This window comes from Lissotriton vulgaris, chromosome 11 (genome assembly GCF_964263255.1).
Source record: "Lissotriton vulgaris chromosome 11, aLisVul1.2, whole genome shotgun sequence".
NCBI lineage: Eukaryota > Metazoa > Chordata > Amphibia > Caudata > Salamandridae > Lissotriton > Lissotriton vulgaris.
In genome coordinates, this window is record NC_141699.1 from 1,077,538,173 (window position 1) to 1,077,552,784 (window position 14,612).

General features: G+C 46.7%; 1 protein-coding gene across 1 annotated transcript in view; it reads left to right on the top strand.

Annotated features, from left to right (window-relative positions):
• LOC147684154 (solute carrier family 12 member 9-like) overlaps positions 1–14,612 on the top strand; it is a 582,177-nt gene that overhangs the window by 182,309 nt on the left and 385,256 nt on the right. Inside the window, exon 4 of the mRNA XM_086944548.1 lies at positions 6,209–6,508. Within this exon, the coding sequence (XP_086800674.1) occupies positions 6,209–6,508 (300 nt within the window). The remainder of the gene's footprint in view (positions 1–6,208; positions 6,509–14,612) is intronic.

Genomic DNA, 14,612 nt, shown 5'->3' on the forward strand with positions numbered 1-14,612 from the left:
CTACCTTCTCCCTGAACAAGGCCCTCTCAGCCTCTAGCTTGGCAAGCTCCAACCTGAGCTGTTCCATCGCTAGCTGATGCTCCCTCTCTTCCTTCCTATCCAACCACTCCTCTGGGGACAGGGAAAGGGATGGGGCGCTGGTACTGACACTGGACCCAGCAAGGGACTCCCTATCTATGGGGTCCTCACTCTCTGCTGACATCCATCCACTGTCATCACCATCCAACTCACATTCTTCATCAGAATCTTCAGGGCTCCCCACAGTCTCACCACCCTCATGGCGTGCGGCCCGGGCCCTATCTCTCTCACTGTGCTCCAGATCCCACTGATCCTTTTGCCATTGGATCAGGCTGTCCCTAAGCTGGGACTGAGTAAGCAACTCACTCACCTCTATGCCTCCCTTTTCGCAGAATCTGACCAACTCTAATCTATTGTACCTAAACAGACTACAGAGATCAAAAACTGGCTCCATTTTGGCGGACGTTCTCAAGAAAAGGTTGACACAGGGAACCTGGGGGTCTGAGCTAAACAGGAGAATACAATCAACAAAATTCAGCAAGATTCCTATCTCAGAGAACTTGCACTCCACTGTCCAGTGTAACACAACACTCATTCACACACAACCCTCCCCTCGGACTGGTAAGGCAGTTTCTACCACCCCTGATTTTCTCAACCTGACCACAAGTGACACAGGTACCAACTCTGGGAGCAGGGCGGGGAACAAGGTACTGGACAAAATACAAAATGACACCTTTCAGGAGAAGCAACACTGATCTTCACCTAAAAAACAATAATCCCCAAAATGTGGTTATCTAAAAAATGCAGAGCTTTGAAGTGTGGCCTGTCGCCACTGTGGTACAGCGCAAACACAAATCCTTATCCTCACCTCTTGCCGCCAATGTTAGAAACGGGACCCTGGCTGGCCAAGACTCGCGTCAAGGACAGTCAGGGATCACCATTCCTAAGGTCAGGGCAAGGGAGTCACACACCAAGGCAACCCCCGCTCACCCTCTAGGTAACGTGGCGCGAGCAGTCAAGGCTAAACTTGGAGGCGGTATGAGTTAAGTATTTGCGCACGCACCCCAGCAACAACACCCAAGGCCCACCACAAAGAAGACTCCACACAAGGATATATATAAAAAATAGCCTTTGTATTATAATAAACAAAACACATTAGATAACACACAAACTTTACAATGTGCCAGGGGCACGGGCAAAATTTACAAGGGGAATTATGTACAGGACAGGGCCACATGGACCACTGTCAGGGGTAGGCACTTGTCAGAAAATAATACTGGTAGGTACACACTTAGGACATAAACATTAGAATGATTAGCACCAAAATTGTAAATGCAACACACATCCAGTAATCACTGGAACAGAGTAAAGACCTCCTACGCAACCCTAAAACACTGTAGGAAATTACGCAGGTAACTAGGACCTTCTCATCAGGACCTAAGGAAGGAATACCAACACCTAAGCAATTCACTCTTAGCAAAGGGAAGGAAACCTAAACATAAAATGGGACATCAACAATCCTCTATGCAGGGCACACCTAACAAAGGGGATAAACATAAAGTGGGACGTCAACAATTGCACATGAGGTATTAAACACAATCAGAGGTGCAGGTTATAACTTTTGCGCAGGAATCACATACAAAGAAATCACAATGCGCGGGGTGCACATAGCACAACACTCAAAAGGTCCCTCAGGCCAACTGGCCTCGAAAGGGGCGGAATGCCCTGAGTCTCAGTGTCAGGGAGTCTGCGCAGGCAGCACAGAACACAAAGCCTAAACGTGGCAACTGTCCACTAAGTGCTGGACAGTTGTTGAACAGAACGGGGCAAACGTTGGAGCCAGGAGGGCTCAAGAACAAGGTGGGGAGACACAGTGTGGGGGCCTCGGGGCTACAACCAACTAGCTGCCTGTGTCCCCCTAGAGCCTCTCAGGGCTCGCTGAACAAATGTGCAAATAGAGCTTCAGCGCTCTCAGGATGATCAAAATGCCCCAGAGCCTCTCTCAGGGCTCTAAATACGATGTGGGCAATGAGCCTCGCCGGGCTCGAAATGGATAAATGGCCCCCAGGAGCCTCGGGGCTCCTAAATCAATATTGTGGCCACGTTGGAGTCCCTCACGGGGGACTCGAGAACAGGTAATGCCCTGAGCCTCTCAGGGCTCGTCGCTAATGTGGCCAGGGGGGGCCCCTCTCGGGGGACCCCAGAACAACTGGAGAGCCACTCGGGGCTCAAAGAACAAATGGCCCCCCAGGAGCCTCGGGGCTCCACACAACAAGAATGCGGGCGTCGGGGGAGCGGCCCTCTGCCAACTGGGGCCGCTCGGGTCACACAGAGAAACGCCCCCGCACTCACCGGGTCTCGCTGGGCCGGATGCGTCTCCTCTTCCTCGCCAGGTGCCTCAGGGACACGGCCGGCAGCCCTTCTCCTCGCTGCTCGGCTCCGGGGGCGGGACTTCCGGTTCGCCTCTCCCGGGCCGCGCAGCGATTGGTTGCCGGTCCCAGTACTTCCGGGTCGTCGCGGGCAGCGCGGCGGCCTGTTTTAGGCAGGCAGGCGGGCTCCCTCGAAAAAGAACAAAGTATCCAAGGATGGGGCAATGCCGGGTGGGCTCTGGCTTCGAAATTAAATAGGGAGCGAGGTAGGCACTCGCGATGCGCCGCAAATCGGCAAAATCAGGCGGGCAGATGCCGGGTGGGCACCGGCTGGACACAAAGCGCTCCCAAGCGCTTAGGGGCTAAGCACTGCGCTCTCAGCGCCAGAAATATAAGCAAAGCGCTATTGAGCGCTGGGGCACAAGGAAAGCGCTCCTAGCGCTATAAATCGAGTAGAAGCGCTTCCAGGCACAGCAACAGCTCCAGCAGGGTCTGGAGGCAGGCAGAGGGGCAAGGCAGGGCCAGAGCCAGCACACTGGGTCTCCAGGCAGGGAGACAGCCAAGTGGCGGTCCTCTTGGCCCCAGCAGCAGTAGCAGCCCCCTCTGGCAAGATCCTGGAAGAAAACCAAAGACAGGACAAATTGTATGGGGACACAGCCCCTTCTTATACAGCAAAACCCCTTTGTCTCAGGGTGCAGGGTGGGGGGAAAACCAGTCGCAGCTGGTTTTGAAGTACTCCGTTTACCTCAACCACCCTCTCTATTCACTGGCAGGGCTAGGGACATCAGTCGCACTACAGGGGGTGGAGCCAGCATTGTCTGGGGAAAGTCCAGGCCCATCAGGGACCAGGTGCACTCCTCCCAAGCCATCAAGCATGCTAATCTCACACTCACCACCGGGCAGACCCATCCAGCCTTCCTGGAGCCAGGCTCACCAGCCAGCTCCAGCCAATCACACTGCAGGCATATTTTACATTAATATGCCAAGTCCTAGAAATGGCATTTCGACACATGACACACACATGCCACAGACACCATTGCGAATCATTCATTCCCACGAACACGCACATACCAAATTCGAGCATGCACTCCCCACGCATCAGGAACTACTAGGGACACAGACATTCCCCATGCATCCCTATGGGAGAGCAGGCCAGCCTAACTACATGCACGCACTTTACTCTGGGACACAGAGAAAAAGTGCGCACAGACCAGAAAATCATCCACACAGATCACAGATCTAAAGCAAAAAGATTAGGGGTGAACCTGCCTTAAGGGCCAAGTCCAACAATACCCAAAGTCGTAAAGTTAGGATTTTCTCTCTGATTACTTTTGTGAATCAGGCCCTATGTGTCTTTCTAAGGTGGTATGTTCCTATGTGAGGGATGGGGAAGTTAGAGTGCTATAAAAGTTAGGGAGCTAAGCCCGTCTTCGAAGGAGGTCAGTGGAGTCCGTACCATCTGATTAAACCTCTCAGCTTCAGCCACCACCCTGGTCCCAGAGCATCCAACCAGGTTATTGTGACAAGCAAAGATTTAGGGAATCCCGGCAGATCAGTGCTACCACCACCAAGCCATGTTCGATCGAAGAGTAGGGGATTCATTCGACTGGATCAATTTATCTTCTACAACAGATAAGTTGGTGCAGGGAAGATTTGGAGGTCTCCTTAGAGATACAACTGGTTGAAGAATGTGGGGTATAGTCCCATCACCCACCAGCTCATGAAGTCCGAGCTCGACAGAACAAGTAAAGATTAACCTGAGTTTGACACCAAACCTACGATGTTGCTTGACGATAGACTCGAGTATGGGCAGTCCAGTGGTCGAACACCTAGGAACCAAGACACACTCTCTGCAGTTCCACGTAGAAGGTGAATGATGGAATTTTGGGGACATCTAAGTGAACCGACACTACTAAAGTTGCTGGATTAATTTACTTTCATCACTTGCGATTGGTTAGCTAGGGACCATCTCAGAGCAACACCCCGTAGCCCCATACAAGTCTCTAAGATGTTACGGAGGGTCACATGTTTCGTTTGATCGAACTATATAAAGTTGCAGTAGTAGCAGAACTCAGAGACTACCTTTGTCCGATAGTTGGTAAACTTTGTCAGTGATTTGAAGGGTGTTTGTGTCTGTGCTACTGCCTTCACCCCTAAAGCCAGCATTATTTACACTCAATACATCATTCTGTTTAATTCAGGACAAACCTGAAAAGTGCAACTTTCAAATACCTTAAATAGACAGTGGCTTGAAATGGGTCAAAAGTAAGGCATTTCCTCAGGTTCAAAGTACATCTTTAATAAATGTTCACAAGATCCTCTCCTCCTTAAGAGAGTGAGGTAAACTAACCAGAGCCTGGAAGAGGTTATAAGCATCCAACAAGGTGGCAACTCCTGTATATTGTATTCTGACAAAAGTGGGCATGGTAGTTTTCTCTCGAAGAGTGAGAATATTTCATGAAGGAAGTTTTTTGGCACCCTCCAACTTAAAGGACGAAATGTTTTTAAAACTTTAAACTTATTGAAAACGTATACGAAAAATTAGTACCATTTTAATGAATTATATGATTAATTTCCACAGGAGTTTTTTTTCTCTTTGTATAAAATTCTGATTATCCAGGCTAATTGTTAGAAAACTATGTTATTTGCAAGCTTAGTATTTAAATTATGTTATTGAAAATATATCCCTGTTTCTTGTTTCTTTTTAATTTTTTTCAAAGAGTTTGTCATACATTCATATTTTACCAATATATTTAAAGTGTTTAGCAATAAAATATTATATGTGCAAAAAAATCGCACATCAAAAAAGAATTGAACAGAGGTAGACCAGGTTTGTGTAGTTTTGGGTTGAAACATAGTCAAAGATAGTGTTTTAGACTGACGAGCAATGATTTTGGAAGAAGGATAAGTCGCAATATCTTAAAATATTTGGGAACTCTAGATGTAAGGTGGTATTTTGAGAGACATTGCTAGAGAGGACCCCATGAAAGAGCTTCTGAGCTTTCTTGGCCTCAGAATGTATTTGTGACTGTAGGTAGGCTGACTTACAGTAAATTTCACATTTTCATAAGGTTTTCAACTACTCCAATTTGTGAGGAGCTGTGCAGGTTTCAATGTGTACATGTGCTCTAAATGTGTGGCTTGTGAGGGTGTTCATGAGATAAAGAAGATATTTACAACCCATCTTTAAGATTTTATTCCACTTTGTGTACATATGTGTCGGGCTCCTGGTTTTATGGCATTTACTTTTTTAGCCATTTCAGTCTGTATTTATCCATATTTCGTTTTTGATAATTTTATCTGTATTTATCCATATTTACTTTGGATTTTGGTGGGAAAAGTAAGGTGAAATTAGTATATGTCCACATTTATTTAACCGATACATATGCACTCCTGCTTGAATGTCTGCCTGGTATCAGTGCTGTGAACACCCACAGAAGATAAATCAGTGCACTTATATGAAAATATGCAAATTTCAGTATCAGCCTTGTGCATGTCTACTGCTGTTAAAGCCTCTTTACTAAAACCCCTTTCTTTTTTAACCCCCTTATCTATCAATCCACATATCTATTGGCCTGGCAGTCACGGCAGACGGTATTTAGAATTACTCAAAAAGCAACCCAATTTCCGTTTTTATACACATTTAAAAATAAATACAGACAAGAAAATAAATGTTTTCTATCTGTATTGATATGTAGAAATCAATAAAAATGTAAAAACGGGAGCCTTACATATGTGCTTATACTTTTCTGCTTTCCTTCCTTTGTTATTGGGAGGTCTTTAATGTATGCTTTATTCATTGAAATCTTATTGATTCGCAGGTGAAACAGTGGGTACGGGCGTCCAAGTCCTTCCCCGATCCTACTGGTATGAATTTCTCTATGGATCCGCCCTTCTGCTCCTCTGCCTGGTCATCTGTTTGGTCGGAGCGAGCATCTACGCCAAAGCCAACTTCATCATCTTCCTCATCGTCATCATTGTGCTGTCCACCGTTTTCATCAGTTTCTTTGCTGTGAGCCCGAAAAACATCCCTCTCCACGTCACAACGGGCAACATCACCCGGCTGGTCAACGGCAGCTTCACCGGGTTTAAACTCTCCACGCTTATGGAGAATCTTTATCGTGAGTAGACTCGTTTATCGTCAACATTACATAATCAACCATTAGATAGGACACTGTAGTCCTTTCACCCTAACTTTGGAAAGTGGAAATTGAGAAGACCACAAATGTGTATAGATAACTTGAACAACAAACTAAGCCAATCATGAACAAGTATTTATTCTTGATTTAGGTCCAATACGAGGAATTGACTGCACTACTACATTTCCCACCAAACAGCCCAGAAGACAGACTCTTCCATTCCACTGCCTTTTCCTAACCAATGAACTACTTAGGATAAAAGTGGTTAGAATGGTTCCGGGTCTCTCCAGCTAGGCCATGTTGTCAACTGTTACCGCCTCGATACGATTCGGTTGGGTTGATTGATACCTGTATAGCATTCTTGCAGTTGGGTGACTAGATTCTCATGCATGTACACAGGATGTTTAGAAACATCCTACACTCACCAGTAGTAAATGGCCATCCAGCGGCCCTGTGGCAGCAAGTAATAAATAACCAATATCTAACATACAAACAACATGATGACATCCATGCAGATATTGAATAAGACATGTACAGTTGAAACAGCAAAAACATACATTTTATTCTGGAATAAAACGAATGGACAATGGGCTTTACCGATATGCCCTCTGTACATGCTGTGCTAAATAGTCAATATTTTGAGCTTGTATTAAAAGATCCAAATATTTTCCTCCCTATCATAATTCAGGTTAGTTATCCCTGAGATCATGTTTCAATGATATTTTGTCTCCCACATTCTTTTCAAGGTCCATGTTTAGGTTGCAGGTTAGTATGTTGACATCCGGTGACGGCTGTAGAGTATGCAACTTTGGTGTGTTTCTTGTGAGGGTCCTCCGTTGGAAAATCCCTGAATGAGTGGTGGGTCTGCTGCTTTTGTTTTGGGTTGCTGTGATGCATTGGTGTGGTATGCAGAAGGGGAAAGTGGATGATGTCGTTGTTGATCCAGTTCAGGAGTTTGCTGGTCTTGCCTTTGCTTGAGTGTGATGTTCTCATGATGAGGTCTATAGTGCTGGCTTTGGAATGAGTGGGTTTGATAATGTGTTATTTGATGCACAGAGTCTTGAGGAGTGGCATTCTTTCATAGTTTTCAGGTTAAAGTCACTGAGGAGGTTGAAGTCTCCAAAATTACAAAATTACAAAGTTACAGAATTTGGAAAACAGTAAAAATAGAATTAATACAGAACATATTATAGGTTGCATATAAAGCATTCCATAAAGGAAAGGAATAAGATATCAAATGTCAGCCAGAATTCTTTAAAGATTTCAGGAAATATAATTCAAGAGTGAATTATGCAAGGCTAATCAATAATTAATATTAAGGAGGGCTGGGAGTACTGAATGGTGGGCCTATTATGTTTTGATTCAGGAGTTCTGTGTGGTTAGGAGGCTGTGAGTGAAGCAGAGTGGAAAATGGTGGGCAAAGAGCTCCAAAAGCTTAGATGTTACTGGATGATGGGAGTGCAAGGCCAAGTTGACTTGTGGGTGATGGGAGGTTCTCCTACTTTCTTGTGCGTGTGTGGTCTGTGTTTTAATGTCATGGCCCGAGGGTTGGGGATGTCAAGGACGTGTGCGGAGGAGGGATTGAATGACGTGTTTGTGATGATATCTTCTACGTTGACTGATGAGACCGGCTGTGTTTAGAGCTTTGATAGCTACAAAGTGGGTATTGATGCACATGAACTGGAGGTCATGAGCTGGAAGGTGGAATGTGGATGTGGTGTTTGTTGCTTTATGTATGGCACTGATTTGTGTATATTTGTGTGTTCTGGTTGCAGGTGTGGGTAATTTGGAGTGCTATAGCTTGTGAAAGGCATGCGGTGTTGGTGCCTTAGCTGTGAAGCAGGGGATCTATGAAGAGTGCAGGCTTTTAATTACCACAGCCAGAAGAATCTTATGGCCTGGGTTAGAGTTTTGCAGATGGGCTACTGTGTGTTCCCATCCACCTTATTACAAGTGCATTATATACTGTGGCAGCCGTTATAAGGTAGAGGGGATATCCACCAGGTTTGTAATGGTGCGTCAGTCTCCAGAACCGTAGATCCGGCTTTTAGTTACATTGGTTAAGACATGGCAGTGACAATTGACGCTCAAAGAAGTTGCATAAAAGAGTGAACACACGAAGCAGTCCAGCCTGCAAAACCATGCCTTGGGAACTGAGTAGGAGCACAAACAGGCACATACTGTATTAAGGTACCTGTCTACAAGAAATGAACTACAGGGTAGATAAAAAATGAAAGCAATCAGTGTGAAGGCGCAGGAGCAATATACCAATATATAGCACAGTATAGTATCTTTGTTCTCTTTTCCCAATATGTGTGGATCATTCAAAAATTGGTGCAATACTTAATAATTGGATAGGAGCCTTGACCATAGCGATGAGCTAATACCAACTCAAACCATCTTCTCATGGCCCCTCTTCCACTTTCCAGTCATTTCTTATGTGAGGTTAGTCCACCACTTTGGACAGGCATCCCTTTGCCACCTTTTCCCCTCACATCCTAAGTAGTTTAATGGAGTTTAGTATTTGTTCTCTCTTCCAGTTAATAATCTGATGCTGTGCAGGAGTTGATCTTTCACATGATAAGTCCATCTTCTAAGGCAACACCAAATCTTTGTCCAGGCTGTACATTGGATGCACTGATCATGTATGAGAAGGTGTCGAGGTGCCGCTTTCCTTATCCTGTGTCTGCTGAGGTCCCTGCTGGGTCTAGAACTGCAGACCAGGGGCCCTATGTAAAGGGTGCTTGTTCCCTGTTTGTGCCCGGCGCACATTAAAACAGGTGCGCCAGGTGCAAACAGGGAATGTGCGCCCTATTATATGGAATGTGCTGCCCCAGGGGCCACTTTAAAGCCGCTCCATGTTTGCACAGTGTATGCGGCACTCGCCTCCACTTTTAAACGGGATTAGAGATCCCTTGCAGGCAGGTGCATTCAGTGACTGTACCCGCCTTCAAGTGGATGTCTGGGGGGTCTATATGACCACTTTCTCTCCACCAGAGGGCTGCAATCAGGGGCGCGCTGACAGTGCGCAACCTTTTAGGTGGCACACTGTCAATGCTCCTCTGAGAGCTTCTTTGCCTCTGCGCCCCTGTCTGTGATATGGAGCAGGTGCAGAGGCAAAGGAAATCCAACTTTTGCATGCGGTCACACCCCCATGCAAATGAGGGAACGTCCTCTTGAGGGAGCTCTGGTGCTTTATGTGCGCCAGCGCTTTCAGTATTACAGAAGAGGCCACACAAGCGACTCCGGTCCCTTCTGTACGAACAAAGTTCCCCGGGGGCACGCAAAGTGGGTGCGAACGCCCGTTACGACCTCGAGGCACTTGTGTAATACGGCCCCTGGATATACCAACCTGCATGGCATGGAAGTACAGTTTCTCTAACCTGGACCTGCTACCAGGCTTGGAACTCTGGGCTGGAAGTTAAGAGAATGTGCGAATGTTGAGCTTGCACCTGGAGGCAGACATTAAAGGATGAAGCAGTACTCCCCCCAAGAGGAACATGAAGCAGGGATCCTTGTGTGTCTGAAGCATGGGTTCTTCAATAGAGCACACACAGCAGACACTAGAGCCTGGACTACCTGGATCTGTAGGATAGAAGAAGTAAGGCGTTTGAGACTGGGGCAGCAAACTTAAGGGTACCCCCCAGCTCCATTTTCATGCTAATGATGACTCTCTCTCTTTGATAGTGCTGGGGGTGTTGCACCTTGCTCCATGTGTAGAGGTTGTGCTCAGGTGTGCGAGTGCTCCTGGGTAGAAGTCGCCCTCTTTGTATCCGGGAGTAGATCATGGCGAGAGCGTCTCTTTGTCTGCCGCACTCTCTCAGAAGAGGATGAAAGCCAAAAAGGGACCCAGGAAACATCACCACATGAAGCAGACAGAGCATTTTCCAGACACGTGGTCACCCGAAGGAGCTCAATGCACGCCAGATGCACCCTCAACTGTGCTTAGATGGTGCCTGCCCTGGGGGTTGAGGAACACTGTTTTCCCATAAAGTCCATGGCATACTCCAGGCAGTAGTGCCATGGTTTGTAGTGGAAGGGTTCTAACCATGTTTCTTTGGGATGAGATTTAGGAGCCATGGCTCTTGGCTTCTGCAGCTGTTTCTGAAGCCATGACGGGTGCTCAGAGTGCTTCGGTGCATGTGTGAGGAGCTAGCTGGTGATATCGACGAGCAGAGGTATTAATGAATGGTGCAGGGTCCCGTAGAAACAATAGTAACTCCCTTCAAACCTTTTCTGTCCCTTCTGTGCCTTTTCAAGGCAGGTCTGTGCTGGAAGGTCTTGGGTGAGTGTAGACTGGAGGCATTGGCAGTGATGGATCTGTGGACTAGACGCTGCTGTAAACCACCAACACTTGCTTGCCAGATGATCTGTGGACCATTTTCAAAGTCCCTAATTGTCAGATTGATAAAGTGCATTCTCTTATTCCTTTGGCTGGATGATAATATCACAGGAGGCGTAAGGCGGTGCGACTTCTGCTCCAGAAGACATTTAGATAAATCATTGACGCATCTTAAACGAGTTACCTCGGAACCTGATGGCCACCCTGATCCTTCCTGGGATGCTGTCGTTTCCATGGTATCTCCTGCTGCAGGAGGGATGGACTGTCTCATAGGGCACCCTGGCCATGTCAGAAGGGCTGGTCTGACCGTTCAGTGCGTGGGCCTGGTATATGTCTGTTTCTAGGGCTGTTTTATGGTCTTCTGGCAGGTTTTACTGTTGACTTCCCTGATATTACCACCAGCATTGCCTACAGGAAGCGCATGCATGCAGTCTCCCACACATTGCCAAACAACGTTAAATTATGTGCCCAATTCACAAAGGCCCTCTGCACTTGTGGCCGAGCCCCCCAGTCGTGGTGGGGGGCCCGCAATCATGGTGGAACCTCTGCACTGCAGTTACTCCATGCAGCAGTCTCGAAACGCGTGCGGGCCCTGGTCACAAATGGGCGGCTCCCGCCACGAATGTGAAGGCCATTTGTGAATCAGGTTCTGATTTGCAAATGTGGGTCACATTTTAGTTATCTGATTCACTGATGGAGGTGGTGTTTATTTTATCACCTGGGACTAATTTCTGTGCAATCCGAACCTGTGAAGCAGCTTCGTTAAAAAAAATATGTATCTATATACATACATACATATATACATACATACATACTTAACAAAGCTTTGTTGTCATTTTTAAGGCACATAAATAACTCTTATCAGGTTGCTTGACTTCAGAAGAACGGAAAGCTTAGTTTGACCTTCGCGTTTGTCACCGTCAGCCGACAGCAGATGTCGGCAGAGGGCGCCTCCTTCACTGAGTCGACTTGCAGAAAAGTCCTCTATAGGCATTGTCCTCTCTCTATCCAACCAATGAGGTGCAGTATACAGTGGTGAGATGACCTATAAAGAGCCTGATTTCCTCTGCCCTTCATTGTAGGCGCTAGTTTTGACTTCTCATTTTTTTTAGATAGGAAGGAGCCCCGCTGACCAGCTTCCGATAAGTTGCATAGTGCCGCATGTTTGGCTCAGGCACCATCACTGCAAACCCAATGCACGTCCGTAATAAGGTCTGGGTAATAGAGGGTCTGGAGGGTTCGGTAATAGCTTGGTTGGTTGAATGTGTCTGATTTCAGGGAGGTGGTGGTAGCCTCTCTGTCCACGCCATGTTTGTTTCACCCATGGGTCTGTTTCCATCCAGGTGGGCAGTCCCCAGATCTGCAAGGACAAGCCACTGCAAACAGTAGCAGACTAAAGAGTCACTACCTCAAGCGCCGGGTCTGTGTTCTAGTTTTTGGGGTTAGGGGATAGTGTGGACATCTGGTGGCACTTCCGTACCAAGGGTGGTGATTTATTCTGAAGCCGACAGTGATTTAACCATCCTTACTGATATCTCCTGCCTGGATCTAGCAGTGGCAACCATGGGTCATACAGGTAATTTTAGTGAGCCGGTACTGTTATGCATTGCATTGACAGCTGGGGATCTATGAAATTAGTGGGCATAATACTTCAAATCATCAAATCAAATCAGGAGTATTTATTTAGCGCAGTATATCACCCGAAAGTCTCATGGCGCTTTGCAGAGGCTCGAAAGTATGGTTCAACAGGGGCTGGTTAGAAGTCAATACTTGCCAGGAGTTCACCTCATATATTTACAAGTTTGCCTGAGGTTCCCTCTGTCATAAATTACCTTAATTGAGCTAATGCCAATTTTTTTTAATGGGTATCCCCTTATGCAAATATTTCACACAATATTCCAGTACCAGAATTTTGCCATTGATACTGGTCATATACCATGGGTGACCCGTATGTCAAAATTTACCTCCAGTATTTCAGAGCCTGCATTTCATCATGGTTTGCTCCACCCCAAGCCGCCGCCTCATTCCCAATATGCCACGGCTGCCCTCTCTGATGCAAAGAATTACCTTCAGTGTGCCAACACCAGCTATTTTCCATAAGTGTCCTCTTATGTCAAGTATTATTTCCAGTATTTCAGGGTCTACATGTTGGCTTGGGTTGCCTCCCTTAGTCCAATTATTACCACGAATGCCCCTGCACCAGCATGTTGCCAGGGGTTCCCCCATGCCAATCATTTTGTCCAGTATGCAAGTGCCAGCTTTATTCCACAAGGGCTCCTATGCCAAGAATTGTTTCTAGTATGGCAGGTCTGCATTTTGCAATGTCTGCTCATCTTGTGCCAAGAATCATCTCCAATATGACTGCTGAAGGATATTACTTTGGTTGCCACCATAAGCCCAAAATTATATTGAGTATGCCATGGCCGACAGCGGACTCACAAGCATAAAACATGCGAGCAAACATACTCTTATTCACTCACACTCTGTCACTCATACTCCTTCTCCTATTCACTCTCTTCTCCCGCATGCACACTCCCTCACTTACTCATCTCACTGAAGCTCACTACCCCTCACTGTTACTCACACACAAGCATATTCATTTTCAGTGGTTCTCACTTACAAACACACACACACCTTTGCACACTCATTGACTCAGTGTTTTACTGCAACTGCACCTGCTGCACCAGTGATAGCTACACCTGGTTCACTTCCACTCCCTTTCACAATCTCCGCTCACTCACATCTTCTAATGCACGCACACTCATTCACTCACTCCTTCTCACTCACTTTCACTTCTCCATGCACTCTCTAGAACTCAGATTCTCCCTCAGTTTCACTCTCATAGACACTCACACACACTCACATACATACACTCTTACTCAGTCTCATGCACTCTCAAACACACACACATGCACAGAGAAACAAAAAATGTTCAGTTGCTTCCTTTGCTGGCACCTCAGAGGTTCCACAGCAACAGCAGAGCAGGAATCCAGCGTTCGACATCGGAATCAGCAAGCCGTACTTCCCAACAAGGAGCCAGACAGAGAAAAAAGGCCAAACTTGAAAAGGGGAAGACCCACCTGAATCCCTCTTCCAACTTCTTGATAGGAATGGAAGCAGACCTGTTAACCGCTTTCATGTGGCAGGAATTCCAGTCCTGTGCTGGACATTCCAATCTCGGGCGTGGTCGTGACGGAACCATTCCGTCATCAGCACAGCCCAACCGTGACTCATGATGGAATAGTTCTGTCACAAGCATGGAAGGGGTTCAAACCTGGGACAGTACTGTGGATCCCGCCCTGCTGCTCTGTGTGGCTTCTCATTGGCTTCACGGATGCACTGCCATTTTAGCAGATGCACTGTCTTGCTGCCTGAGGCTTGGGCAATATGGCTGCTAACTAAAATGGATTGTATCTGTATCCCTCAGACATGCACAATCCAGACATCCGGCTTCAGAGTTCCTCGTTTTTAAACAGCACTATGTAGCAGGATCGTGTATCTGTCAAACAGCCCCCCCTTTCCTCCTGTCATCAGGAACATGGAGATGGCAGTGTTCATGAAAATGTGAAATTTGTGTTTTTGGGTACACTGTTCAGTTAAACAATTAGCAGTTGTGTTAAGGGGCAGTAAGTGTCCCAACACAGGACACAGGGGTAGCTGTGATGTCCCTGAGAAGGAGCCATCAGTGATATACTCAGTGCCTGCACTTTTTCATTTTGAGAGGGAGAGTACCTGCACTTCTTC